At 33.8% G+C, this 26,816-nt stretch overlaps 1 protein-coding gene across 8 annotated transcripts in view; it reads right to left on the reverse strand.

Annotated features, from left to right (window-relative positions):
- The window catches only part of XRCC4 (X-ray repair cross complementing 4), a 277,018-nt gene that overhangs the window by 116,702 nt on the left and 133,500 nt on the right, over positions 1–26,816 (reverse strand). For 7 of the 8 annotated variants that reach the window (XM_041752028.1, XM_041752029.1, XM_041752026.1 and 4 more), the window contains one exon: positions 18,058–18,202. In XM_041752028.1, the coding sequence (XP_041607962.1) occupies positions 18,058–18,202 (145 nt within the window). Of the gene's footprint in view, positions 1–1,508; positions 1,615–18,057; positions 18,203–26,816 lie in introns of those variants that run through there. The other variant, XM_041752030.1, reaches the window with a different exon arrangement.

The following is a 26,816-nucleotide window of genomic DNA, read 5'->3' on the forward strand; positions in this document are numbered from 1 at the left end:
GTATGCATTTATAATATGACTCCACTTTTGGAGTGACTTTAATGTAGAAGATTTATCTTAAATGACACAGAAGGCAAATCTAGGTAGAGCCAATGGATGGACACTACCAGGTGAATGGGCTTATGTTGACACTGTAAACTTTTTGTCCCACAAAACATTTATGTAAAATGTATGTGGCTGGATATTTTTGTTAACCAATAGATTCCATTCTAATATTAATACAATTACCTGAAACAAGTAAACAAAATAAAAATATAATACACCATCTTACTATTTAGGAAGAATACTGAGATTCTCATTTGTCTCACTTGAATATATAACAGTTAAGAACAAATGTAATGTTTTCTTTCCCAGTTTTTATGCCTTATATGACACCATTTATTACTTAACCAAAAATCAACTTCAATAAATAATGATTATTTTCATGGTTTCTTTGAAATAGGGATATACAGGCCAGTTCAGTTTTATAACATTAGCTCTTAACATCATTAGTTTGTCAAATTCACTCATTAATATAACACTTATCTTAACCCCTACAGTCTGGAAATTTCTAGAACGTTACCTATCTAGATCCTAGGCAAAATACTATATAAAATCAGCACTAAATCCATACGAGATTGTAAGGTGAAAAAGTTTTTTGTGAAAAAGTTTTTTTCTGTAGTCTATAAGTAGACTATCATATATCTCTAAGCAAGAGAAACACATAATTTCAGATTGAAATGAAAATACATGACACATGTCCAAAAGGAGTATTTCTTGTGGTTGTAGCCAAAAAGAACCCCTTAACAAAGAAAGGTTTTCAGAGGCTGTAGTACATACACCTTCCAGAGTGACAACCTTTCTTAAAGTATAATCTGAAGATAGCTACTGATTAACATACTTCCCTATATGCTAAATTAAGTTTAAAAAATTAAATAAATGAATAGGAGTAAAATAATATAAAATTAATGTCGTATATAGCTATATACTTGAGTATATACTGGAAAGGAAACTTTTCCAGTTTTTTCAGAAGTCAACACCCATAACCACCAAGTTCTGTTTATCCAGTTTTTGCAGTAGGTTGATTTCTAAGGTAAGGCAGATGACTTATTTTGATAAAGACCATGTTTAACAAATAACCTTCAATACTGATAAGGCTTTCAAAGTCTTTGGTAATAAGACAGCAATCTTAAGTGTTCCTCAATTCATCTCTTCCTATTCATTCCAATCACATTCATACATACAATCACTTATCCTTCTTCAGACCTACTCCTCCTGGACTACTATAATATCCTTCTATCTTCACTGCTAATCTGTAAACATTCCCTCCATCAAATATATGATTTCTAGGAAGATTTTCCTAAAGTATTGTTCATTCTGCCATTCTTTGGCTCAAAACCTTTTTGAACAGTTCCTAGTTGTATTCATGAAAGAAGTCCAAATAAATCAGTTTAGCATTCAACTTCCTTTGTGATGTGAGATCCATCTACTTTACCAGCTTCATTTAACATGTCTATGCACTTCATGATATGGTCACTGGTCCCCTATAATCCAGACTCTTCCTCCATGCATTTATTGTATTCTGTTCCTCTGACATGAAAGCCTTTCTTTTTAGTTAGGGGATAGCTCAAGTTTCTGTAACAAAGAGATAGAAAAAAATAACATGGCTCTTTCAAGCTAGACATTAATTTTTCTCTCACACAACAGTCTAGAGGTAGCTGGGTGGCCCCCAGTGGATAGGCTGCCCCACTCCACCAGATCGTCCAGGGACTATGATTCTTCCTTTCTTGTTTCTCTGCCGTTCCCTAAGATGTCTTCCTTATACGCTAGGTAGTAAATGGACTAAGAGGAAAAACAGAGGAATGTATATCTACTCATTTGAAGGGCAAGATCCCCAAATTATACATATTATTTCCGTTCACATCCCATTGCCAAGGACTTTGTCACATGGCTATACTTCACTGCCAGTGAAGTTGAGAAATGTAGCCTCTACTTTGGCAGCCACATGATCTGTTAAAACTTGGGGAGGTAGGGGTTGTTGGAAGGGGGTTCTCTTACTAAAAAAAGAAGGGGCATCAGAAGGCTGGGCTTAGCATTCATCTCTGCATTACCCTTCTTCAGTGTCTGTCTCTAGAAACATCCATTTCTCTACAATGCCAAACTGAGTAACAACTCTTAGTCAGTCTTCTCTTATTTTATCACATCTCCTTATTTTACAGTCACAAATGCAATACTAACTCTCCTTCCTCTCAAATTTCATAGTTCTTATAGCTATTATGGAATTTGGCACATTTTAATCATATACATATTAAAGACAGTTTGTCAGGAAATATAATGAGGCCAAAAGAAAAAGACAAATGTGTGCTATTGATTAACCTTCCTTTAATACTTTATTTCATATACAAAGATTGCTGAAGACATAGTCTGCATCAGCCTCTTTATTCTGAATTTCTAGAAGTGGTATATGCAGGACAAAGCACTCAATAATGCTGGTAACGGTAACACTGCTTTATTCAACACACAATTTATCTTCATTTGTCACAAAAATAATATTTAAAAAACATGCATAAGTTTGATCTAGAGAAATTATTTTTAGAAATTGCTCACAAATGAAACACTTATAAAAGATCTTTAACTAAACAAAGTATATGTCCTAAAATTTTACTGAAAATATTTTAATAATCATGTTTAAACAAAGCATTTCTGTGCTCTTTGTCCTTTAGTAATGATTTACCAAAAACAATCATTGAATAACACTTATAGATTATCACATATTTTTAATTTCTTTAAGTTATTTGTTGTTTTTTATTTTCATATTTTATTTTTTACTCCATTTACTAACATCTCAGTTATTTGGGGGTCTATATCTTCTTGTTTTAACATAACTAGTACTTTTGTACTTTTCACATAAGCTTAGAACATGAAATAACCTTCAGTTCCATTGTGGTAAAACATTTTATTTCATTCATGATGTTTTAATACAAATTAAATAACTATTTACATTTAGTTATATATCGTAGTAGGTGATTTAAGTTATAGAATTTCACTGTTAAAATGTATATTTTGAATATAGTATACCAAATAATTAAAAAATAAGTGTACCTATTTTTCTTTCAATATTGAACTATAAATTATGAGCAGGGAGTCATTTCTTTTGATTAATAACTCCTCTGACCAGTATAATGAATATTTACACATTATTCTTTGTTGATAGAGCACTTAAAATGCCTGAAACAATAACTATGATCACACCAAATTCAGAGACATCTGATGTAAAAATGCCTTTCAAATAAGAACAAAATAAATGTGAAATCTATGATAAATTTCCTTTACCTAAAACACAAAAAGATTATAACAGCTTTCCACTAAAAATTATTTTAAACAGAAATTCAAGTCTGTCAGTAATTTGAAATCCAAACGCATGAAACAGCCTGAGGGAATTGTAGGAAAGGTTGTTCCCAGGGTGAGTTATAAACAAGGAAATACTTTATTTAAACATCTATGTAATCTCCACTGAAACATATTATTTGGAAATTATGTTAAAAAAGAACTTAAAATACATGGACTTATAAGACTAAATCTCTGAAACATTTAATCATCATGCTTTAAATTAAAATGCCATAAAGCTGTGGTTAACACTGAGTATAAATATATATTTTTAATATTAATATTATGACCTTTCTGTACAGTTTTTAAAAATTCACTCAGGGAAACTTTATCTTAAAATATAACTGCTGATCTTATTGGCAAACCTATAATAATACCTATGATCAATCTTTACTTAATTATTTTGAGCTGCAAACACAATTAATAAATCATCTTTGAAGTGCACTGACCATAATCAGTATATTCTGGAACAAGTCCAGGGGTCCATTAATCAAAACATGCAGCAAGGAAAGTGAGAGCCGCAGCTTGAACAGTTAGGTAAACACAGAGTGAAGCTAATAAAAACCTATCTTGCTTTAAAACCACCACTGTGTTTACTTTTGCAACTAAGATAAACATTATGATAAAATTAAATTGTATAAAAAAATGAGGTTTGCTCACAATGACCAAAGTAAATATATAGCAATTGCACATTCATTTTATGTTTCTAATCTGACATTAAAGAACTTTTAAAGTTCAGTTACGAAAAATCTTCAAGATTTAGAAATTTGGATCTGATAAATAATATTCTCTAGAAAAATTAAACACACACATATGCACACATATAAATTTTAAATACATTGAGATTTATACTGGAAAAATTGCAGTAAGTTATAAGAATTTTTAAGAATTAAGATATAAATATGACGGCAGATCCTTTTTATTTTATTTTATTTTTTAAAATTATTTATTTATTCATGAGAGGCACAGAGAGAGAGAGAGAGGCAGAGACACAGGCAGAGGGAGAAGCAGGCTCCACGCAGGGAGCCTGACGGGGGACTCGATCCTGGGTCTCCAGGATCACCCCCAAGGCTGGAGGCAGCGCTAAACTGCTGAGCCATCCGGGCTGCCCCCTTTTTAAAAAAATAAGATGGCCAACTACCATATTTTAAATTGGCAGTGGGAAATGAATGAACTGTAACAAAAAATGAGTAAATACTTGAGAAAGTTGGAAAATAAATTTTAAAATGATTAATATAAGATAGAATACAAATGCATATATATACCTATGTGTATCAAACGAATCAACTGTTTTTAAAACATGGTCTTCCAATTGTATTATTTTCCTCCAACACTATCTTATTGATTGCTAAATAAAGGAGGAAACTTTGCTAAGTTAACACATAGAAAACTATGGGCAATCCTCAGTTCCATGAGTTATAAGAGAAGAAAACACTATAGGTTTGAAAACTGCATAGTTTCTTTCCACAAACAGACATCCAAGATTTAGCTGAAAACCCAGGGATAATAGTGCTTAAAAAATAACAATGCATCATATTCCTAGAGCATCCAACTTAGATAGTATTTTCATACACACGACCTCATATGACCCTGTTATTCATGTTGAAAGGTAGGCAGGAGGTATTATTAACCCAATCTCTGCACTCACAAGAACTTACAGTTGTATTTCTACTGTATTACTGCAGAAATTTTGAATAAGCAGTTAAACCTCACTGAAACTCATCTTTATTTAGCTTTAAATATATATGGTTCTAAATAGAGCCCTAATTCAGAGTTGTGGTGAGAATTAAGTAACATAATGGAACTGAATGCTTAACTCAGAACCTGGCATAAGTAATCAAACATATATTAGTTACTATTTTATTTTTGAACAGTATAATAAAGTAGTTTAAAAGATTTTGCTTTTAATAAGTTGATCCTTGATTCAAAACCAAATATGTACCACTTGTCTTTGGGCAAGTTAACTAAACTCTCTAGTTCTGAGCTTCCTGATCTATGAAATGGGTATAGTTAAATAAGATAATGCATATGAAAACCCAGTACAGTATGTAGGATATAATAAGTAATCAAACAATATTAAATACTGTCAGTATTGATGGAATGATCTAATAACTTACATAAATAAAAAAAGTCACTAACAAAAATTAAAGGACAAATGAAGAGCTGGGAAAAACAAAGATTAATATTTTTAGATATCTGTAACTTTTACAAAACAATAGGAGACAAAGACCTCTACTGAAACTCAGCTGAGGTTATGGACAGGTAGTAAGCAAAAGATAAAATGCCAATAATCAATAAACACTAGAAAAGCACAAGACGTCTCTAATGGTTAAATACAAAAACTAAGAATGAGATATTCATTGATTAAATAATTAAAATGATCTGGAAATGATCAAAATGAACTGGAAAACAACAGAACAAAAGGCTTGTGAGAGTGTTACAGCCTTCTGGAGGAATTCTGGCAAAATCTAAGAAAAGACTAACTACATATGCTCTCTGACCTTGTAAGTCCACTTCTGGGAACTCATTCGAAAAAAATAATCAGTCATATGTGCAAATTTATGTACAATTACATACAGCACTCTTTGTAATAATACAAACATAGATAAGGCCTAGATGTATAGGATAGGAATTGCTTAAGAAATTATGGTACATTATACAATGAAATACTATAAATATAAAATGATATGGAATCAATGTATTTACTAAAGTGGAAAATGCTTATAAAATATAGTTAAATTTAAAAATATCAGGATACATCATAAATGGTATGAGCCTTGTTTTGCAAATAAAGTATACAAGAAGAGATCTGGGAAGCCTGGGTGGCTCAGCAGTTGAGTGTCTGCCTTTGGCTCGGGGTGTGATCCAAATTCCAGGATCCAGTCCTACGTCAGGCTCCGTGCAGGGAGTCTGCTTCTCCCTCTGCCTGTGTTTCAGCCTCTCTCTCTCTCTCTCTGTGTGTCTCTCATGAACAAATAAATAAAATCTTTAAAAAAAAAGAAGAAGAAAAAGAAGACAAAGAAATCTGTAAATACAGTAGCATGGTATTACTGAAAAACAAATGGATTCCTTTAATAAGTGGATAAACACTGAATATAGCAAGACGATGAAATATTTATTATTCAGTGCTAGAAAGATATCAACTATGAAGCCGTGAAAAGATATGGCGGAAACTTAAATGCATATTATTAAGCGAAAGGAGTCAATCTGAAAGGGCTACATACTGTATGATCCCAACTATATAACATTCTGCAGAAGGCAAAGTATGGGGAGGGATGGATGAATTGGTAGAGCAATAGGACTTTTAGAGTAGTGAAACTTCTCTTTATGGTATTATAATAGTGTATATTGTCATTACATATATATGTCCAAATCTGTAGAATGTATAATAGCAAGAGTGAACCCTAATGCAAATTATGGACTTTGAGTGATAACGGTGTGTCAATTTAAGTTTATCAATCGTAACAAATGTACCACTCTGTTGGGGGATGTTAATAGTGGAGGAGGTTGTACATGTGTGGGGACCAGGGATACACAGGAACTCTACTTCTGCTCAATTTTGCCGTGAACTTAAAAATACTCTAAAAAAAGGGGATCCCTGGGTGGCGCAGCGGTTTGGCGCCTGCCTTTGGCCCAGGGCGCGATCCTGGAGACCCGGGATCGAATCCCACATCAGGCTCCCGGTGCATGGAGCCTGCTTCTCCCTCCGCCTGTGTCTCTGCCTCTCTCTCTCTCTCTCTCTCTGTGACTATCATAAATAAATAAAAAATTAAAAAAAAATACTTTAGTAAAATAGATAGACATAGGTATTAAAAAAAAAATACTCTAAAAAAAGTTCATTCATAAATAAAAAAAAATTGATCAAACACTGGGCTTGACAATAAAAACAGAAAGAAATGTATCAAAAGGCAAAAAAATACATTTCTTCAAAACTCTATTATAAGAATCTTTTAATAAAAAAAGAATCTTATTAATAGTAAATATTTTATTTAAAAGTCTATTTGACTGTGACTGGGTTACTGTGGAGAACTGGGCTCTCTAGGATCCTGAAAAGCTTTGAAAGACATGATAGCTTTACTTTCATAGGCAGGGAAGCCTGTATGTAATCATTCCTTTACACAAAAGTGCATATATTATGCAATTTCTTCCAGGATGATGCTGTAAACTTCTAGTATTAAAAGGGAAAGAACTGAGCTTTCTTGGGCCCAGGAAGACTGTGTGTTATACCAACGAGCTCAGTGGTTGCTGTGTAAGACCTAACCAGACTCAAGGAGGTAAGAAAATACTATGCTAAAATACACCCCCATCTTCCTGGTTCTGTAGCCATGGGAATTTTTTAAAAGATTTTATTTATTTATTTATTCATGAGAGACACAGAGAGAGAGAAAGAGAAAGGCAGAGGCACAGGCAGAGGGAGAAGCAGGCTCCATGCAGGGAGCCCGACGTGGGACCCGATCCTGGGTCTCTAGGATCAGGCCCTGGGCTGAAGTCGGCGCTAACCGCTGAGCTACCCGGGCTGCCCAGCTATGGAATTTTGATAAGACTGTGTAACCTTGTCTCATTAAACCATAAAGAGGGGATGTGTGTGCATGTGAACTGTTTTTCCACTACCTCTAATCTAAAATATTATAGCTACACAATTACTTAATGGGACCACATTCAGGTTCTTTCAGAACACACAGTTAAAATTTCTTCACTCCAGTTCAAGGAGCAACATCTGTGAAAAGTTATAATAATATTTTAAAGTTGTTTGAAACAATGTGTTAGAACTCTTTGCTTTCAAAAGATACTCATCACATGGAAGACTAAATCATATCTGAGCCTTGTATGAGATATATCAACCCATATATTTTTACATGTTAGCATGCAGAAGCAAAGACTATATACAAAAGTATCTGAAGACTAGACAAGTATTTCTTTGCAATTTTGGCCTAAATTAATTAATTAATTAATTTAAAGATTTTATTTATTTATTCATGGCAGCCACAGAGAAAGAGGCAGAGACACAGGCAGAGGGAGAAGCAGGCTCCCTGTGGGGAGCCCAATGTAGGACTCGATCCCAGGACCTCAGGATCATGACCTGAGCCAAAGACAGATACTCAACCACTGAGTCACCCCGGTGCACCTGGCCCAGATTATTTTAATGTTTTTATCATGCCATTGAGATTATGTTGAACTGCTTGCTCCTTTTGGGATGTACCAATGTGTGCTAATCACTAGAATTCTCTTAGAAAGTGATCCTGCTGCTCCCAGCAGGGCCATATGTTGGACAGGCAGGAAGTTTCCTAAGTAGTAGGATTGTGGGGCATGGCAGAGGAAGCTTCCATATATGCACCAATTTTCTTTTCTTGAGATCTCATTTACACACTAATTTTTTTTCATGAGATACATTCAATGCCTAATATTCTATAATTATGGTTAAAGGCTTTTATATTTCTAAAATCGATATTTGAGAATTTTGAGAGTTCATATTCCAAACTAAAGCCCTGCAGAATATTATCTCTTGGACTGTTACTAAGCCTTTTCTAGGAGGGGAGAGGCAAATTGCATGAGGATGCTATGCTTAAGCACATTTGATAAGTCAAATGAATTATTTACTATGGGCTTCTCAGAGCCTTTAAAATATAAATCTCCAAGTTCTGCGGGTTGGAACACATGCAAATGTGGAAGCTATGGTATACGGCCATATACAAACTTATCTGAAAATGGAACCCCTTACAGAGTACTTGATAAGATCTCCTTTACATATTCTACATAATGAAGTCTGTTAATGGTATTGTAAAGAATGAATTCTGGACTCATTACCATCTAACTTCAATAAACATTTTGAATTTCTTCCTACCAAACCTCAGAGTTGGGGGCCTTGTGTTCCTATTTATATATTTAGCTCTTCTCTTGGCCATAGGGACTAAGGTATTTTATTTTATTTTATTTTATTTTATTTTATTTTATTATTTTATTTTATTTTATTTTATTATTTTATTTTTTGTTAAGGATCACTGAAGAAGGAGTTCAAAATTAAGTTAGTGCTGTTTCTGACAAGAATAATAAGAACTTTATACTCTAGCTCTAGTAACAAGACCTGTATGATATATCCCTTTGTATGATTCCCTTTCTTGGTCTCCAGCATAATCCTCATTTGGTTACATCAGGGCATCAGGGCTTGGGTCCCCCTGGCCACCTTTCCTCAGGGTTGGAACCTTAACTCTTAGACAAAGTTTTCATTTATAGGTCTCTTGTTCAGATGCTAATTTCAGTATCTCTTAAAACTAGTTTGCTTTCAAGAAAGAGAACCTAAAGGGTTGAGAAACAGAACAGTAAAGCAAAAATTGGGAGAAATGGGTTGAAATAGCTGAAGATGTGACAAGCAGGAAAATGCTAATTAAATTATCTAATCCGAGCATTTTGTTCATTGATTGATTTTATTAACTGCTAATTAATTTTATTAGCTAATTTCAGTAAGACTGGGACACTGACTCAATTTAGTCAAATAAGTAAATAGTGAATGGATTAATTAATCAATTAGTTAAAATAATCCCACTAGTCCACCTGGCCATAACTGACTTAATGTCATACAGAATGCTATAAATAGACTTTTATTATATTCACTCTTTTAGGATGTTGCAAGAATTAATAAAAGCTCCTAAATTTTAAACGACAAATCATACCGTGATTATTATATTGTATTATAAAGCATGACCTCATTAAAAAGTTAAACTGAGTGCCTAATAAAGCCTGAGCACAGTGATATTAGATATGAATTGTGCCCTTATATACTTAGAGAGTAATTTTATAATGTTCTTGTTTATACTCAGTATTTTACCTGATATTAATAAAGTATATAAACATGAAAGTAATTTTACAATTTCCATAGTCTTTTTCAGCTGGTTCATTTTGTTTAATATATAGGATTAAAAACTCATACTGAGCAACTCTATAAATTTCAAGTTATGTAAGATAGTAAATAACAAGGAATATACAGCATATGGCTATGTTGAATAAATCTTAAGTGCTGATGCTAGCTAACAGACAAGGCTGAGTGCTCCCTAAACATCATCATATTGTGTGGATTAGTCACACTACAATTTTTTAATGAATATTTATCAATATATAACACATTCAAGGAGTTCAGAGTCTTACTAGAAGTGGGAACTCTTCAAAGATCTAAAAATATTCCTTAAAAGAAAAGCATCTATATTTGCCATAAAAAGGCAAAATAGCACTACAATTCTGCACCTCAGGACTGCTAACATATGCCAATTTAAGCTATTATCCCTGTGAGCACTCTATGTAAGTTTCAGTATGTTTTCAATTTTCTAGTTTCCTGTGTTTCAAGAGAATGAAAGTTGTATTATTGGGAATCCAAAGTTGTACAACATTAAGCAGTCTGAAAGTGAAGTTTGAAAAAAAGGAAAAAGAAACTAAGTATAGTAGCTTTAGATAATTTTAAATGAATATATCTAAGAAGATGCAAAAAGGACCAAACTATCGGGAGTTTTCTCAACAATATGATATTTTATAACTCTTAAGCTCTTGACTTTAAAAAGTCTTAAAATAGGGAAGACAGAAGAAAAGTCTCCTGTGATGTGAGAAACGAAAATGCTAAGATGTGAGGCAAGATAAGTCTGAATTTTTAACAAGATAGTGCACAGCTGGCTTGGTATGGCCTCTGAGCAACCATCATCATCAGCCTCATCACACTCCTAGCCTTCTGGTTCTCTCCACACCATCACTTACACATTCCACCTGGGTGCATGCTCACAGGCTGTTTCCTCAGGATTTTAAACCCTCTGCTCTCTACTCCACTATTCTACTTCTCTTTACCCGTCAGATTGAACTCAGATGATTCCTCAAGCCACACCTCCCTTGCCATGCTTCCCCTAAATCCTGAAATCCTCTAAAAGTTTGCAATTATATATTGATGTAATGATATAATTAATGCTCATCTTCTCTTATATACAGTAAGCTTTATGAGATCAAGGCCTGCCTCAGCAGTATGTCTCCAGTACTCAACATGTAAGCATTTGTTAAATGAATGAATGGTGAATAAAGGAGGCAAAACCATAGTAATTTTTTTCTTCTCAACAAACAGTTTCTACTGTGTATTTCTTTAGTCAATAGGAGATGAGGAAATGACATTGTAAGGGACTGACAAAATATCTGTAATCAAGCATATTCTTAGAATTGAAAACAAGTAATGAAGTCAAACTTCCCTGATAAATTTAATGGAATATAATGGTTAACATGCCATGGTATCGTAAACCATAAACTCAAAAGTTTCTGTGCAATTTTTCCTCACTAGAAGTATAAAAAATCATATCAACACATTCATTCTCAGTTTAATTTTTTTCTACTTAAACATGGATAAGAATATAAAGAAAAACAATATGGTAAGATACTGGGCAACCCTGTCAGGACCCCTCTCTCTGAGATCTTTCTCTGTATCTTTACTTAATACACTTCTATCTCTTTACTAAAATTATATATATATATATATGTATATATATATATATATATAGTAGGATACCTTTGTTTAGATCTAAAATTAGGTAGTATTCAGAATTTTGAAAACTCCTGATAATGGTCATCTAAGAGTTACTTCTATTGAATGTCCTTAGAACATACACTTAAGGATATATACAACCAAATATTTCATGTGCTTTTATCATGAAGTGCAGGTTTATAAACAGGCATATTTTAGTACAGTAAACTGAAAGGAAACACCATTAGACAAACAGCTTCATAAACATTAGTTATTGGTTGATGTAGAACTAACAGTTTAACTTAGTAAGATAATAACATTAACAGTAATAGGACAACAAAAATAATTAAACTAATTTAATGGCCAAGTTTGGTGAGATGTATTTACTCATCCTTGTAAAATAAAGACAGCTCTCACTCTTATGAACAATGGAGAATATGTTATTCATTAATCTACAGAATAATTATTTAAAACTCACAATGTGACCTTGAATAAGTTCCTTAAATTTTCTGTACTTTTGTGCAATACAGTTTTTCATTATTTGACAGAATTGGGCTAATATTTCCATAGCAAATAGTTCCCACTTAAGATGGGATCATTACTTTTTAGAGTAAACTCAAGGACTTAGAAAATTACATTTGTCTTCGGTCACAAAATATTTTTAAGACATAGAGAGTGACACTTTTTTTAGGAATCACTAAACACACAAGACTAAGTATAAAAACTGTGACCATTACAAATGCAGTTTTAGCTTCCTGTTTTTTGTTAATTTTTTAATATGGCTAAAGAGTAATTGTTTTCATGTAAGGATGGGATTTTAATTTGTTACTATGATGGCATTTGATAATCTATTGAGAAATTATCTTCATTATAGCATTTACATTGTTGACAAATCAATGTGCTAAATTTTCTTGTGTGAAAGATATCTAGTTGTTCACTAATCATATTGCCATTCATTCATTAAATGGTGTTTTAGAGCCCAGACACTATGAAAAGTCACCTTGATTTGCCTGGCTCTTTTTTTTTTTTTTTTTTTTTTTTTTTATGATAGTCACACAGAGAGAGAGAGAGAGAGGCAGAGACACAGGCAGAGAGAGAAGCAGGCTCCACGCACCGGGAGCCCGACATGGGATTCGATCCCAGGTCTCCAGGATCGCGCCCTGGGCCAAAGGCAGGCACCAAACCGCTGCGCCACTCAGGGATCCCTGCCTGGCTCTTTATATCTGAAGAAAAACCTGTTATCTTTCTACCATAGAAAAATGTAGAAAGGAGCTAACAAATGGTCAGAATGAAGAAACTGAACAGATTTTGGGGTCTTTATGTGGTTTCACTAGTTTAATCTTATTGCTGAAGTTTTAGGCATACTTTTTATCAGAAGCAAATACACGAGGTTTGATTTCACTTTTCCACCCTTAATACAACATAAACAATATATTTTAAAGATTTTTAAAAATTTATTCACGAGAGACACAGAGAGAGAGGCAGAGAGAGGCAGAGGGAGAAGCAGGCTCCTGGTGGGGGGCCCGATAAGAGACTTGATTCCAAGACCCCAGGATCAGGCCATGAGCCAGAGGCAGACATTCAACCATTGAACTACCCAGGCATCCCGAATGATATATTTTAATAAAAGCTTATAGAATATGGTAGAAATTCCCATATTATTTGTTGGCACATTTTATGCTAAAAATCGTATTATATATTTGATTGTTTAGTATTTTTATTGGTACAAATAACTTTACTACAAAGTTCTCTTGTAATTTAATATACATAATTGGCCCAGAAATTTTAAAAGTTTATTTGCCAATGATTCACTTCTATCAGCTGAAAAACAATGCAATTTTTATTAAAGTCAGCTAAATTATAATTACTACTTCATAATTCTATTTCTTTAATTCATAAGGAACTAGGTTATTATACTTTTTAACCATGAAAACAACGTAAATATGATACATAGTACCACATTCTGATTTTCTATTGCCATTCTAGTGAGATAGGATTAGAAACCCCATTGATTAGTTATAAGCATACCTCTCTAACTAACACAGATCAAAAGTGCATTGCACGTTCACATAAAATGACCTAAAACCACTCCAACTTATGGTATGACTTAAAAATTTGGAATATAATTCCAAAGATTCCAATTTAAAACCTTAAGGCTGATGTCCTCCCCTCACTCTGTTCTTGAAATGACAAAATTATTTGTGTATATCTCTGTCTCTCAATAGAATATAAGCCCCTTCAGGCAGTGGATCCAGCACAGGCTTTCAAATAAAACAATAGTTGTGCTGCTCTGGAAAAATAATTACATAATTCTGAATCTGAGTTGTTTTTCATTTGCAAGAAGGATAAATTGATATTGACTTTGTAGGATCTATGTGATTTTCAGATGAGAGATCACATAAAACATTTAGCACAATTGTTATTTATTTTGTATCTCTCTCTTTTCCCATACCTTTTCACTATACCAATGACTGTGTATCACAATAAATGTTTAAATAAATTTAAAAATTACCATGATTTTGTTTTATGGATTAGTATTAGGATAGATTAGTACGTACACAGATTGGCATACATTAGTATTTATTTTTTTTGAGAGTACAAAGTAACTCATGGTATTTAGAAATGTACTAAAATTTTTACATTGTGGAATATTCATAAATATATAAACTTAAAAATAATTTTCAGATAGACATCTGTATTTTTAATCTTATATTTTTCATGAATTTTAATTGTCAATACCTAATAAATGTGTAAGGAATTTATTGCTGAATTGTGTTCATGTTTTGAAAGTAGTTAAAAGTATAATAAAATAATAGATATTGGGAGATTTTACAAATCATCTAGTTCAAACTTTTCATTTTACAAATGAGAAAACTAAATCCCAGAAAGGGGTAATGACTTGTACAAAATCCATTAGATGTAATTTTTTTAAAAGATTTTATTTATTTATTTGAGAGAAAAACAGGAAAAGGAGTAGAGTGGCAGAGGGAGAGGATGAAGCAGGCCCAACAGTGAGCAGGGAGCCCAACACGGGACTCCATCCCAGGTATCTGGGATCCTGATCTGAGCCTAAGGCAGACACTTACTCAAGTGAGCCACCCAGGTGCCCCTGACATAAATAGTTTATAAATTAAATCAGAGTACCTCTGATCTTCCCTTCCTCCACTTTGTTTTTGAGATGCAGAGCTGGAGAAGCCAAGAAAAGCCAAAGAAAATATATGGAAGATGCCCAGTGGGAATACTAGCAGGGACTAGAGGCCACAGAATTGGTCAAGGAGGGCTTAGGACACTAAAAAGTTTTGAGTTAGATGCCAATATCTTTTCAGCCCTAAGAAGTAAATATCCACACCTGCATTTGTTTGGGAGCCTACAGCTAGATTCTATTTGCCTAACTGATATACATGAGAAGTTATCAGAGAAAAGAGATGTTGAGGAAGTTAGGGAATAGGTAGTAGTTTAAATGTAAAAACATAAAATAAGGATTAATCATCAGTATTTGAGAATGTCTTATTTTAAGTTTTTCACAGTTAAGAGCTTGTTTTTATTTTTTGTTTTGTAGAATCTTTCTAATGTTTTTGATTAAAGAAAGTGGGAAAGAACAAGCACTTTAAACTTTAATGGCCATAAAATTTCAGCCTCTGTATTCAAAATGGAAAAACAAAACCCAAAAGTATGCAAAAATAAGATAAAAACAAAACATATAGTTTCTCTTTCTGCTTTATCTGGGCAAGGGAAGAGGAATTGTAAAGCAGGGTATCAACCACTCAACATCTGATTGATAAATGCTAAACTAAATTTCCTTTCATCTTTAAAATTCTTCCTGACATCTAACATATGTTTTTCATTTCTTCTAAGGGCCAGTTGAGCCTAAAGGTCCAAAGTAATATAATTAGCAGACAATTCAAAGAAGCTGATATGGTTTATATCAACTTTTAAAGAAGTGAAAATATACAAAATAAGTACTGGCATGATTCTCAAAACACAGAAAAGGAACACAACATTAATTGCATATACTTGGTAGAAACAACATGCTGCATTTATTAAAAAGTCTAAATACAATATTTAGTTCTGATTCAGATCTAAACTTTTTTCATCTCTGTACCATGTGTAATGGAAACCTGCTTAAGCGGTATCGTATAATCAGAAAATGTTAATAACTTCAAAACCTTGTATATCATTCACGCACAGAGTGAGAAGACCAAAGGTGCAACTCTCTAATGTAAAACCAATATATCTGGGATGCCCGGGTGGCTCAGTGGTTGAGCGTCTATCTTCGGCTCAGGACGTGATCCCTGGGTCATGGGATCGAGTCCCACATTGGGCTCCCTGCATGGAGCCTGCTTCTCCCTCTGCCTGTGTCTCTGGCCCTCTCTTGGTGTCTCTCATGAATAAATAAATAAAATCTTTAAAATATATATGTATTTCATTCTTCCCCCAGACTCTGAAATCTTCATTAGACAAAATAATTAAACCAAAAGTTTCATGAGGACAGGAGCTGTGTCTGCTTTCTACTCTCCTCAATCCTCAACAGCCAGGTTCTGTCTGGCACACAAGTGATTTTCAATGCTCATTTGCTTACAGATTGACTGAAGGAAGTACAGAGTTTCCAGAATACTTCAAACTGCTTGTAAATTTATTTTTTCCCATATTAATCTACAGGAATAGTTTGGCTGCTCTAATGTTTGCAGGGTAGAAATATTTTTGGTTCATTATTTAAAAGAGATAATATAACCTTTGAACTCTATGAAACCAGCAGCTTATGAGCTAATGAATGAGTTCAGATGATACATACAAATCACAAAGAGTTTAGTACAGAGTGGATTTCTGTATGTATTGTATGAAGACACAAGGGCATAAAAACATACCAGTTAACGACAGATTATGCCAATTGTGGAGAGAATAAAAACCCAATACTGAATAGGCAAACAAAAACAATTCCACTCTTAACTGTATAATGCTTATTTCTTTACAAGAAACTTGAAAACTCCTTCCTATCAGGCTGTCAGTTTCCTGAAGGCTTTGGATTGTGCCTGTCTTGGCATCCTCATCGCCTAAAACTTTCTGCTCTCAGGATGTCTTTACACTTTTTAAAGTTTTTGAGATCCTCAAAAGCTTTTGTTTATGTGGACTATATTTATTATATTCAAAGTTAAAACCAGGAAAAATTTTAAAATCTTTATAAACTCATTTAAAAATAACAATAAACCCAACATATGATAACATGATAACATATTCTTTATGAAAGATCATTGTATTTTCCAAACAGAAATTCTTGTGAAAGCAATCTTTTACACTTTTGCACATCTGCTTCAAGGCTGGCATGAATAAAAAGAGTTGAATTCTCATATGCCCCCACATTCAATAAGATCTGATATGTTGTTTTAATTAAAATATATGAAATATATTCCAAACAGGTATGGAATTGAAAAAGGGATGAGTTTGTGGATCCCCGCAGGGGTCCTCATGCCACACTGTGAAACCACTGACTGTAATATCATTTGTCATATGGCTATTGTTTAATAACTATTTACTAAGTTAATAAAAAGTTTAGCGAAAAAGAAAGAAATTCTCAGGGCATATATACATATATCCAAACATACAAATGATTTGCACATCCATTTTGTTTTCAACTGATAATTCTTTATAATGTTGCTTTGCTGCATTCATGCTAATTATCCCAAGTCCTCAACTCATTACAACTAAATTGGGATGCAGATCAAAGGAGGGTATCTGAACGAAAGAGTGAAAAATAACAATAAAGAATGTAATTCCAAAATTTAATAGAAAGAAATAGATGACTAGGAAGGGATAATTCGTTTGAGAAAATTCCAAGCATAGCCAAATCAAGTAGCTAATTCAAATGCTATATGGGTCTGTTTAAAGCAGTAAATTAGGTTGAAACACTTTACTGAACACAAGCTGGATTTTAATATTTTTAGTATCTACATGCCATTTCTAATTAATCTATAAAAACCATGAGAAAAAACATTTTGCTTATATTTTTAGTACTTCTGCTTTAAATATTAATAGGAATTAACTAAATACCAGAGAAAATATATTGATTTGAACATTTTACACTTTCCAAAATCACAATTTTTGTTCTTTAAAAATAGCCTTAAGTAAATTCAGAAATAAGAATATTATTTGAGGTCAGATATTAGATTTTTTAAATGATATCTCATCATTTGGCAAAAAATAAAATGACTTACTTCTTTTCTTGAGGCTGGTGTACCTGAGAAACCATTTTCGGTTCTGTTCCAAGATTTTTTTGCATCCGCTGCCTCCTCTTTCTACTTGGTGCAACATCTGTGACATCAGGACTTGAAATAATGGAATCATCTCCTCTTAGAGTAGCTAAAATAAAATGACACAGAAATGTGACCCAACAAAATCATGCATATAATTTGTAAGCAAAAACTGATACTTTAGCATTGATATGCAAGGTGACACTCTTTAAATATAGCACAAGTATTTTTTTAAAAATTCATGAAGAGGGAATGCCTGGGTGACTCAGTGGTTGAGCATCTGCCTTTCGGCTCAGGGCGTGATCCTGGAGTTCCAGGATCGAGTCCCACATTGGGCTCCCTGCATGGAGCCTGCTTCTCCCACTGCCTGTGTCTCTGCCTCTTTTTCTCTGTGACTCTCATGAATAAATAAATAAAATCTATAAAAAAAATTCATGAAGATTTGGTAAAGTCAACCAGTTATATTGTAAAACTTTTATACCAATATAAAACAAAGTATATTGTACATACGGAATAATTTTATCAAAATGGTCTCTGCCTATCTTGCACAACAACCCCCCCCCCAAAACATTATAGGCACAGTTTGACCTCTGTGTTAGAATTAGATAGAAGTGCCTTAGAGGCACCTCTAAAAGGTGTTTGAGGGGCAAATACTGCCATAGGAATAGGATAAATCAAGTTGATACTAAACAGTAATTATTAACAGGATTGGGAACTTCTGCTAGTAATCCAGAGATAATTTCACAGACTTTTCAGCCAACTGCAGGGAATAAGCACAAGAAAAAAATGTGAGAAAACACTAACAGATGTCTCTACTGTGGCTAACCCATTAAACTACACCTAAAAGTGGCTGATACACACGAAATAGAAGCAACAAAAGAAACATGTTTGATTTGTATTCCTTTACTCTCTATAAACAATTTAGTTCCAAAGACCTTTAGGGGAGTTCAGAATTCCTTCTTCTAATACATAGTATATTTATATAAATACATATTTATATAAAACAGCTCCTTTGCCATTGGTAAATAATGAACAATATCAATATAATTTGGACTTTGGATATCTTGCTGATTCATATGATTTTTCTCTAGCACCGTAACATTTTAAGTCATCAGGAGCAAGCTTTCAACCCAATTAAAGAAAAAGCCTCAACAATGTAAAAAATCCTAAAAAACTGGAGATGAGCGGCTAAAAACCCTGTACAAGTCAATTCGTTTAGCACAATAGGGGCTGGTTGAGTGGAGTCAAGAACCTTATACTTTTCAACAGTTAAGCTTTCTGTTAAAGAAAGAAGTTGTGAAGATGTTTCTCTGAGTAGTTTGAATCAGATGTTCAATTTTCATGAAATCATTAGACTCCAATGTACTCTGTAACTGCCATCTACTCCATTTGAGAGAATATTTGATACAAATGGTTAGCTGACTGTGATGCTGGGTGTAAATATTGCTAGAAAGTTAATGGAGTTAATATTTCATTAGGATTATAACTAGAGAACTAACAACAACAATGTAAAGCTGCGTAGAGTTTGAGTGGGCTGCCTAAACCTTAATTTTTCCCTCATTGATTCTAATATTTTTAGTGTGGAATTCTGCCAAATGAGTGGTTTATCAGCCACACATATACCACATTCTAGAAGAAAAGTGTGTTTTTTGAGTTCTTACTTGCTGCTTCTCTGAGCGACGTGAGATCACATGGACATTGTTGACCACTCTCTCGAAAGTCTTTTGGTGCTTTCTTTTTGTTCTTGAAATGGGTACCATTTTTGAGAACATATTTAGTAGACACTTTGCTATGGATTTTAACACATATTTTATTAATCTTTAACCTTGTGAAGTACTTAGTATTAGTACCTTTGTTTGACTTACAAAGAAACGAAGGCATTAGGTTAAGTAATTGGCCAAATTACAGAGGGTTTGAGTTGACATTTTATCATATGACAACTAAAAATTATATCTCCCTAGTCGATAAAGTATTCCTTGACCAAATATTAACTGAATACCAACCAAAGAATATTTTACTCTCCAAAGTTATTTAAGTCATGAAGGTACTAAGTTCTACTACATTTCTCATACATTTTACTATTTCTCTGAACACATTCAAGCTGAACATCTTCCCTAATTTTATTAAGCTATGAGATGACTATGGAAGATAAATAGGGTTTCCTGATTTCTGCCCCAATCTGCTCTCACCTGAGGTTTACTCAATGACATAAGCAATTAACAAAGTACGGGCTTGCCTATAAATAAAGCTATTAAGAATGTCAGGGTCAAAACACACTTCAACTGTAGACAGACTTGAAAAATGAAAAAATAATTACACTCAATGACATGTTGGACGTACAGGACATAAGAATGCTAGTTTAAATTAATATGTTAAGGTAAAATTAAAAAAAATAAAGTTATCAAAAAGGTCTGCCATTCATTTCAAAACTCCAAATAATGACTTAACATATTTGCACTCAAAAGCATGTTTTATATGTAATATTGTTATACTATGTGTTATAAGGTTAGAATTTACTTTAAAATACAATGCAATTATATGTATATTGTTAGGGTGAGCTATAACTCAGGTGTTGATAGCATCTACTCAAAAAATGAACAGCCCATATAGTTGAGGGTCCATTTCTAAATTCTCTATTCTGTTCCATTGATCTATGTGTCTGTTTTTCTGCCAGTACCATACTGTCTTGATGACCACAGCTTTAAGTCAGGAATTGTGGGGGATCCCCGGGTGGCACAGCGGTTTGGCATCTGCCTTTGGCCCAGGGCGCGATCCTGGAGACCTGGGATCGAATCCCATGTCGGGCTCCCGGTGCATGGAGTCTGCTTCTCCCTCTGCCTGTGTCTCTGCCTCTCTCTCTCTCTCTCTCTCTGTGTGTGTGTGACTATCATAAATAAAATTAAAAAAAAAAAAAGGAATTGTGATGCCTCCATTTATGGTTTTCTTTTTCAACATTCCTTTGGCTATTCAGGGTCTTTCTGGTTCCATAAAAATTTTAGGATTATTTGTTCCAGCTCGGTGAAAAATGCTTATGGTATTTTGATAGGGATTGCACTGAATGTGTGTAGACTGCTTTGGGAAGCATAGACATTTTAACAATATTTATTCTTCCAATCCATGAGCATGGAATGTTTTTCCATTTCTTTAAGTCTTCCTCAATTTCTTTCTTAAGTGTTCTAGAGATTTCAGAGATCCTTTACCTCTTTGGTTAAGCTTATTTCTAGTTATCTTATGGTTTTTGGTGCAATTATAAATGGGATCAATTCCTCGATTTCTCTTTTTACTGTTTCAATGTTAGTCTATATGAATGCAAATCACGTCTGTGTGATTTTTATATCCTGTGACCTTGCTGAATTCCTGTTATCAATTCTAGCAATTTTTTGGTGGAGTCTTTTGGATTTTCTATATATAGTATTGTGTCATCTGCTAAGACTGAAAGTTTTCTACTTTTTTGCTGATTTGGATGCCTTTTATTTCTATTTGTTATCTGATTACTGAGGCTAGGACTTCCAGGAGTATGTTGGAAAGGATGGTGAGAGTGGACATCTCCTGTCATGTTCCTGACCTTAGGGAAAAGCTCTCAGTTCTTCCCAATGAGGATAATATTCACTATGAATCTTTCATATATGGCTTTTATGATGTTGAGGTATGTTTACTCCCTACATGGTGAAGGGTTTTAATTAAGAAAGAATGCTGTATTTTGTCAAATGCTTATAGTCAACTAATCTTTGACAAAGCAGTAAAGAATACCCAATGGAAAAAAAGGACAGTCTCTTCAACAAGTGGTGTTGGAAAAATTGGATAGCCACATGCAGAAAAATGAAACTAGACCACTTTCTTACACCATACCCCCAAAATAAACTCAAAACAAAAAACTCAAAACTCAAAAAAGACCTAAATGTGAGAAAGGAAACCATCAAAATCCTAGAGGAAAACACAGGCAGCAACCTCTTTGACTCTAGCTATAGCAACATCATATTAGACATGTCGCTGGAGGCAAGGGAAACAAAAGCAAAAATGAACTATTGAAACTTCATCCAGATAAAAAGCCTCTGTGCAACAAAGGAATCAACAAAACTAAGAGGCAACCTACAGGATGGGATAAGTTATTCAACAAATGACTTATCAGGTAAAGGGCTAGTTTCCAAAATCAATATAAAGAACTTATCAAACATCCAAAAATCAAAAAATCCAGTCAAGAAATGGGCAGAAAATATGAACAGATATTTCTTCAAAGAAGATATACAAATGGCCAACAGACACATGAAAATTTTGCTCAAGATCACTCGGCAACAGGGAAATACAAATAAAAATCACAATCAGATACTACCTCACACTGGTCAGAATGGCTAAAATTAACAAACATAGGAAGCAACAGATGTTGGCAAGGATACAGAGAAAGGAGAACGCTCTTACATTGTTGGTGGGAATGCAAACTGGTGCGGCCACTCTGGAAAACAGTATGGAGGTTCCTCAAAAAGTAAAAAATAGAACTACCTTATGATCCAGTAATTGCACTGCTTGATATTTATCCAAAGAATACACAAATGATCATTCAAAGGGGCACATGCACCCCAACATTTATAGCAGCCAAAATATGGAAAGAGCCCAGATGTCCATGAACAGATGAATGGATAAAGAAGATGTGGTATATTTGTACAATGGATTATTATTTAGCCATCAAAATGAATAAAATCTTGCCATTTGCAAAAATGTGGATGGGGCTAAAGAGTATTATGCTAAGTGAAATAAGTCAGTGAGAGAAATACAAATACCACATGATTTCACTCATATGTGGGATACAAGAAACAGAACAGATGAACATAGGGAAAGGGAAGGAAAAATAAAACATGAATGATGAATAGAAAGTGAGGCAAACTATTAAGAGATTCTTAACTATGGGAAACTGAGGATTGCTGGAGGAGAGGTGGATTGGAGGGATGGGCTAACGGGGTGATGGGCGTGGAGTAGGGCATCTGATGTAATGAGCACTGTGTGTTGTAAGCAACTGATCACACAATTCTACACTGAAACTAATAATACACTACACGTTAACTAAATTGAATTTAAATTTAAAAAATAAAAAATAAATGCCCTGCCTAGGATCAGATTGTTGAGATTCTAAAAATAAAGTCCATACTCCTGAGGGGGCTACTAGAGGCACTTTTGTTGTTTGTGTATCAATGAATAATAGACAATTTATTAATTGGTATACTAAGTGACAAAAATGTGTCTCTTAGTGAACACAAGGCATGAATATAAGCATGATGAACATTGCATATGGGCTCTTATGAGTGAAATTAAATGCATTCCAGATATACAAATTAACTAAAATATTTGAGATATCTCTTCACCATTTTATTAACAGACTACAATCCACTGAGGTCTGTTTGCAAAGAAGGAGGGGAGAGAAAAAAGAGATATGCTAAATAAATTTGCAACCTTTCTAATCTAGGCAGAAGATTATGAATTCAATATTGACCGTGTTGTTTTTCCCTGAGATTTCACCTCCAGAATTCTCAGTTTTTACTATTATGATTAGTCTCTGTCATGACAATGTGTCTTTCACCATTTCCAGGATTTTTTTTTTTTTTAAAGAAAACGAAAGAGAAGAAAAAGCTACTGCCAATGAACTTACTACAGCTGATTCACCGATGTGCAGAGCTGTGGGATGAATTTCAAGTTCCCATTTAGTTCACTGAACCTAGAAAATGGGGAATCTTTACACAAGCCTTGTTATTGTGAAAGGTGGCTCCACAGAAAGCCACACTTCTTCTCATCTGACAGAAGAACTGCAGGAGTTTGGCAGTGGTGCTTCAGACATGAGAGGCAACACTGGCTTCCCGGAGTACTCTCAGTGTCTCAATGTCCAGACAAAATGACACTGTTGGCTAAACTGCCAGCGATCTGCATAAATCTCATGAGTTAAAGTACCTGGTAAAATGCTGGCTCAACTATGTGCTCCCTTCCAGCACAGCCTACTTCGGTCATCTTGATTAGCCCTAGCAACTCCAAACTACAGCAACCTCTCCTTTCTCTGGAAGGTTTACAAGTTGAACCAGTCACTTCACAAATACTATATTATTGTACTATTCTCTTTTTATGTGTATCTCTTATCTCTTTAACTAGATCAAGAACTATGAACACCCTTCAGCTAGAAGCTATGCCTTATACTTTGATATATCCTTAATATATTACCCAACAGGGTTATAATGAGAAATATGAAATACGAAGACTTCAACTTCTTTTTTCAAATGTATATTTTATTTTTTAAATCAAAATTTATTTATTTATGGCCCTATAGATGGGATGTGGAGAAAAGTAGAATCAGAAGATCTGGATCTGCAATGGAACAGAATAGAGAACCCAGAAATGCGCCCTCAACTCTATGGTCAACTAATATTCGACAAAGCAAGGAAAAAGGACAATCTCTTCAATGTATGGTGCTGGGAAAATTGGACAGCCACGTGCAGAAGAATGAAACTAGACCATTCTCTTACAAGTTAAGAGGAATTTAGATTAATTTGAAGAACTTCTGGGCTGTCACCTACAGCTTAATACAGACATTAAAGTAAAACAATTTTTAAAAATCCCTCAAAGTAAGAGGGATTCATGGTTTTCTAAATTCAAAAGAACCCAACTGTCATGGAACTATTATCTGTTGTTAATATACAGTAGCTCATCTGCTATGGCTGTTTTCCACTATTTTAATCATTTATTCATTTCACAAATGTGTCTTAGGTGTTTACATTCAGCAAGTCATTAAGTTTTATTTCAAAAGATAAAAAAAATTGAGAGGAAAACCCAAAATCCAAACCTTAAGATACTTTCCTAAATAAATCTGAAACTTCAAAAAACAAAAGCAAAAAACAAAAAAACCCACTATTTCTTTTACCAGGGAAAAAAATGCACCAATGACTTGGGCTCCTTCAGGTTCTGTACTTTGTCTTACTGACAGGTATAAAGATAAGCAAAAAAGAGGCTGAGATAAGGTAGGTCACACCATACTTCAATGAGCGGTATCTTAAAGTGGCCTATCTAGAGGTAGGAAATTTCTAATCTGACCAAACAAGCAAACATTATTTTCCCTCACCATTCATCAAAGAGCCCTTTTTCAAATCTGTAATCAGCTGTTACCCAGTTTTCACAATCTAATCTGAATAAATAATGACCACCTTACACAAAAGGTCAATGGTTTAACTTATTAAATCAGCAATCACCAAGCAGACTGATAATTAATATCACACTAAACACTTAAAAGAGAGTGTGTGTATCTATATCTATATCTATATCTATATCTATATCTATATCTATATACTTTTCCAAAAGTCAGCCTCCTCTATTAATCAGCCCAGCTGGAAGTAAGACTTAATGACAAATACCTATTGACATTAGGGAACTTAAGAGGTCATCTTTGGAAATCCAATACTCTCAATGTCAGAGGCAGGATGAGCCACTAAAGTACAGAATGTAAAAGTATTCACAGCATTTAAAATTTTTTTGAATATATTAAGTATTATTCTATACCTACAAAACAATGTGAGTTTTAAAAAATATTTTTTAAAAATTTAACACCAAATGAAGTCAAACCTTAAAGATTCATTCATTCCTTCACTTATTCAATAAATATTAAGTGTTTTCTATGTGTCAAGGACTACCCTGAAGACACTACCACCAGATACTCAGAGTTTACAGTTGAGTAGAACAGGACAGTACTATTTGCAAGAAAACCATAAGTCACATAAGCAATTATAAAGGAACTAATTTGAAAGTTCTAAAGTAGGTGCAGCTTTCCAATCTTTTATTATTTTTTTCCAAATTAATCTGTGAACCTTCAATTTTTCTTTTCCATTATTAAGCACTAATTGTAACTTGATTTCTTATATTACCTTTCTTCTTATATGGATATTTCTTTTGAAAGGATAATCATCAGTATCAGATGGCTGTGAAGCAGATTTCCCATAAGAGAAAATTAAAAGGCTAGGTCCCTCTGAGTAAACTGACAAGAAAAAGGCTGGGTTTTATTTTTATTTATTTATTCATGAGAGGCACAGAGAAAGAGAGGCAGAGACATAGGCAGAGGGAGAAGCAGGCTCCATGCAGGGAGCCCAATGTAGGACTTGATCCCAGGACTCTGGGATCAAGCCCTGGGCTGAAGGCAAGCACTCAACCGCTGAGCCACCCCAGGTGTCACAAGACTGGGTTTTAAAATCAAATATTAGGATCTTTAAGAGGAACTCAAATAGCATTTCTAAATCGAAACTATACTATCACCTTTTTGGATAGTCTTGTATATGGCCCCACAACATCCTTGGTAGATTTCACCACACTGTAATAATTTATCTAGTATTTATAAGCTTCAGGAAGGCAGGGGCTAAGTTTGTCTTCTTTACTGTTAGTACAAGACAGACTAGCTGGGCCTCTAAACATAATAGTAACCCATCAATAAATATTAGTTGATTGATATAAATGCTTAAATACTAATAACTTCTTAAAAAGTATTTTGACTCTATGTAATATACTATACTACTGATTAGTTATGCTTGCTGCTGCCAGTCCAGTTAACAGTAAGAAAAATACCAGTGAGGAAAAGCAGTTTATGAAAGAACAACATTAGCCTTCAATTTATATCATTTGTAGTTAAAAATAACAAACACTGGAAAGCAATTTTAATGGTTAATGAGTTTTCAGAAAACAAAACTACAATTTTTCAGCTTTCACCA

The sequence above is a fragment of the Vulpes lagopus genome, chromosome 4 (assembly GCF_018345385.1).
Source record: "Vulpes lagopus strain Blue_001 chromosome 4, ASM1834538v1, whole genome shotgun sequence".
Lineage (NCBI taxonomy): Eukaryota > Metazoa > Chordata > Mammalia > Carnivora > Canidae > Vulpes > Vulpes lagopus.